Source organism: Quercus robur, chromosome 6 (genome assembly GCF_932294415.1).
Source record: "Quercus robur chromosome 6, dhQueRobu3.1, whole genome shotgun sequence".
Lineage (NCBI taxonomy): Eukaryota > Viridiplantae > Streptophyta > Magnoliopsida > Fagales > Fagaceae > Quercus > Quercus robur.
In genome coordinates this window covers 46,468,508-46,470,033 of record NC_065539.1, presented here as the reverse complement: position 1 = coordinate 46,470,033, position 1,526 = coordinate 46,468,508, and the positions used below count along the sequence as shown (strand labels likewise).

At 35.5% G+C, this 1,526-nt stretch overlaps 1 protein-coding gene across 1 annotated transcript; it reads left to right on the top strand.

The window, feature by feature from the left end:
- Positions 1 to 321: 321 nt before the first annotated feature.
- On the top strand, positions 322 to 963 carry LOC126689062 (protein RALF-like 33). The gene has a single exon (XM_050384089.1). It carries the CDS (start codon positions 416 to 418, stop codon positions 803 to 805), a length of 390 nt encoding a protein of 129 aa, XP_050240046.1. The 5' UTR covers positions 322 to 415; the 3' UTR covers positions 806 to 963.
- Positions 964 to 1,526: the final 563 nt, after the last annotated feature.

Below are 1,526 nucleotides of genomic sequence, written 5' to 3'. Positions count from 1 at the left end.
CCAATTGTCACAATCACACATTGGCTGTCCACTAACTGGCCTAATTGTTAAAACAGCTCATAATTCATGGCATCATTTAATTTTCTCTCACTCTCTTTTTCTTCTTTGTGGGTAGAGACAAATGCAGCAATTTACTGAACAAATGAGTCAAAAGGTGAGATTAATATTATTAGTGGGTGGACATTCTTAAATATCAAGCAAGCTAAAAGCAAAGCTTGTTCATACTTAATATTTTAAAGTCAAGTGGCAGTCTTTGTAAATAAACCTCAAATCCAATGTCATTTCATACCCCAACTGTCATTTATAAACTTTATATATATATAATAAGAGGAGCCTCTCCCAAACATGACCTTCAATTTCCTTTCCATTCTCTCAAAAAACTGAAACAGAAGGGAAAGGCAACTCACCTTCCAAAATGGGAACCTCAAAGCTGTGCAGTTTTTTCCTCGCGATCCTAGCCGTCCATCTCGCGCTCAGCATCAGTTCAACCAAGGCCGTTGATTTAAGTGGCGGTGGGGACCACTTCCAGCTGGGCTTCGCCCCGATTAAATCGGAGTGCCGCGGCTCGATCGCCGAGTGTTTGCTAGCTGGCGGGGATGACGAGGAATTTGGGCTGGAGTTCGCTATGGACTCGGAAATAAACCGGCGCATCTTAGCCACGAGGCGGTACATAAGCTACGGTGCGCTGAGGAGGAACACTGTGCCCTGCTCTCGACGTGGCGCGTCGTACTACAATTGCCGAGCTGGCGCTCAAGCAAATCCCTATAGTCGCGGGTGCAGTGCAATTACTCGTTGTAGACGCTGAATTTTCATTTTTTTCCTAATTAAAATATTTTTATTCTTTTTTTGTGTAATTTTTAGTTTCTAAATATATGTAGGTAACCTCAAATTACAAATTTCTGTGTGTTATTTTATTATTACTATACATATTTGGAATAAGGTTGAGATTGTTGCTTTATTTTACACGATTTGTTTCTTTTTTTTTGGGTGAATTTTGTCTATTTGTCAATATTATTGTTAATTTGTTATTGATTATCATGTGGGATTGTGGAGAATATGATTTTTTTTTTTTAATTTTGTTATTTTTTTTTTTATTTAGAACAAAATAGTGATGGGTGTGATAAGGAACTAGAGGTCGATATGCGTTGTCAATATTATATTGTTAATATTATATTGTTAATTTGTTATTGATTATCATGTGGGATTGTGGAACATGATTTTTTTTTTTTTTTTTTTATAATTTTGTCATTTTTGATTTTTATTTAGAACAAAATAGTGATGGGTGTGATAAGGAACTAGAGGTCGATATGCGTTGTCTTTGTATGGTTGGTCCAGTTAGGAAGTCATTTTCTGTGGTTTTCTAGATGGGTCTAAAGGCTCAGGCTCTCTGCTCAATTTTTATTTTTCCTTTTTTTCTTTTTCTGGTGGTGCAAAATATAAATAAGCGGTTAATATTTTAAATTAAAGGAATTTTATTTTATTTTATTTTTTTGGTTAGAAGAGCTAATATATTAGACTAATCAAAA

Bases quoted from the DNA above. Each gene is read 5' to 3' on its own strand.
- LOC126689062 (XM_050384089.1), top strand. From the start codon at position 416: ATGGGAACCTCAAAGCTGTGCAGTTTTTTCCTCGCGATCCTAGCCGTC.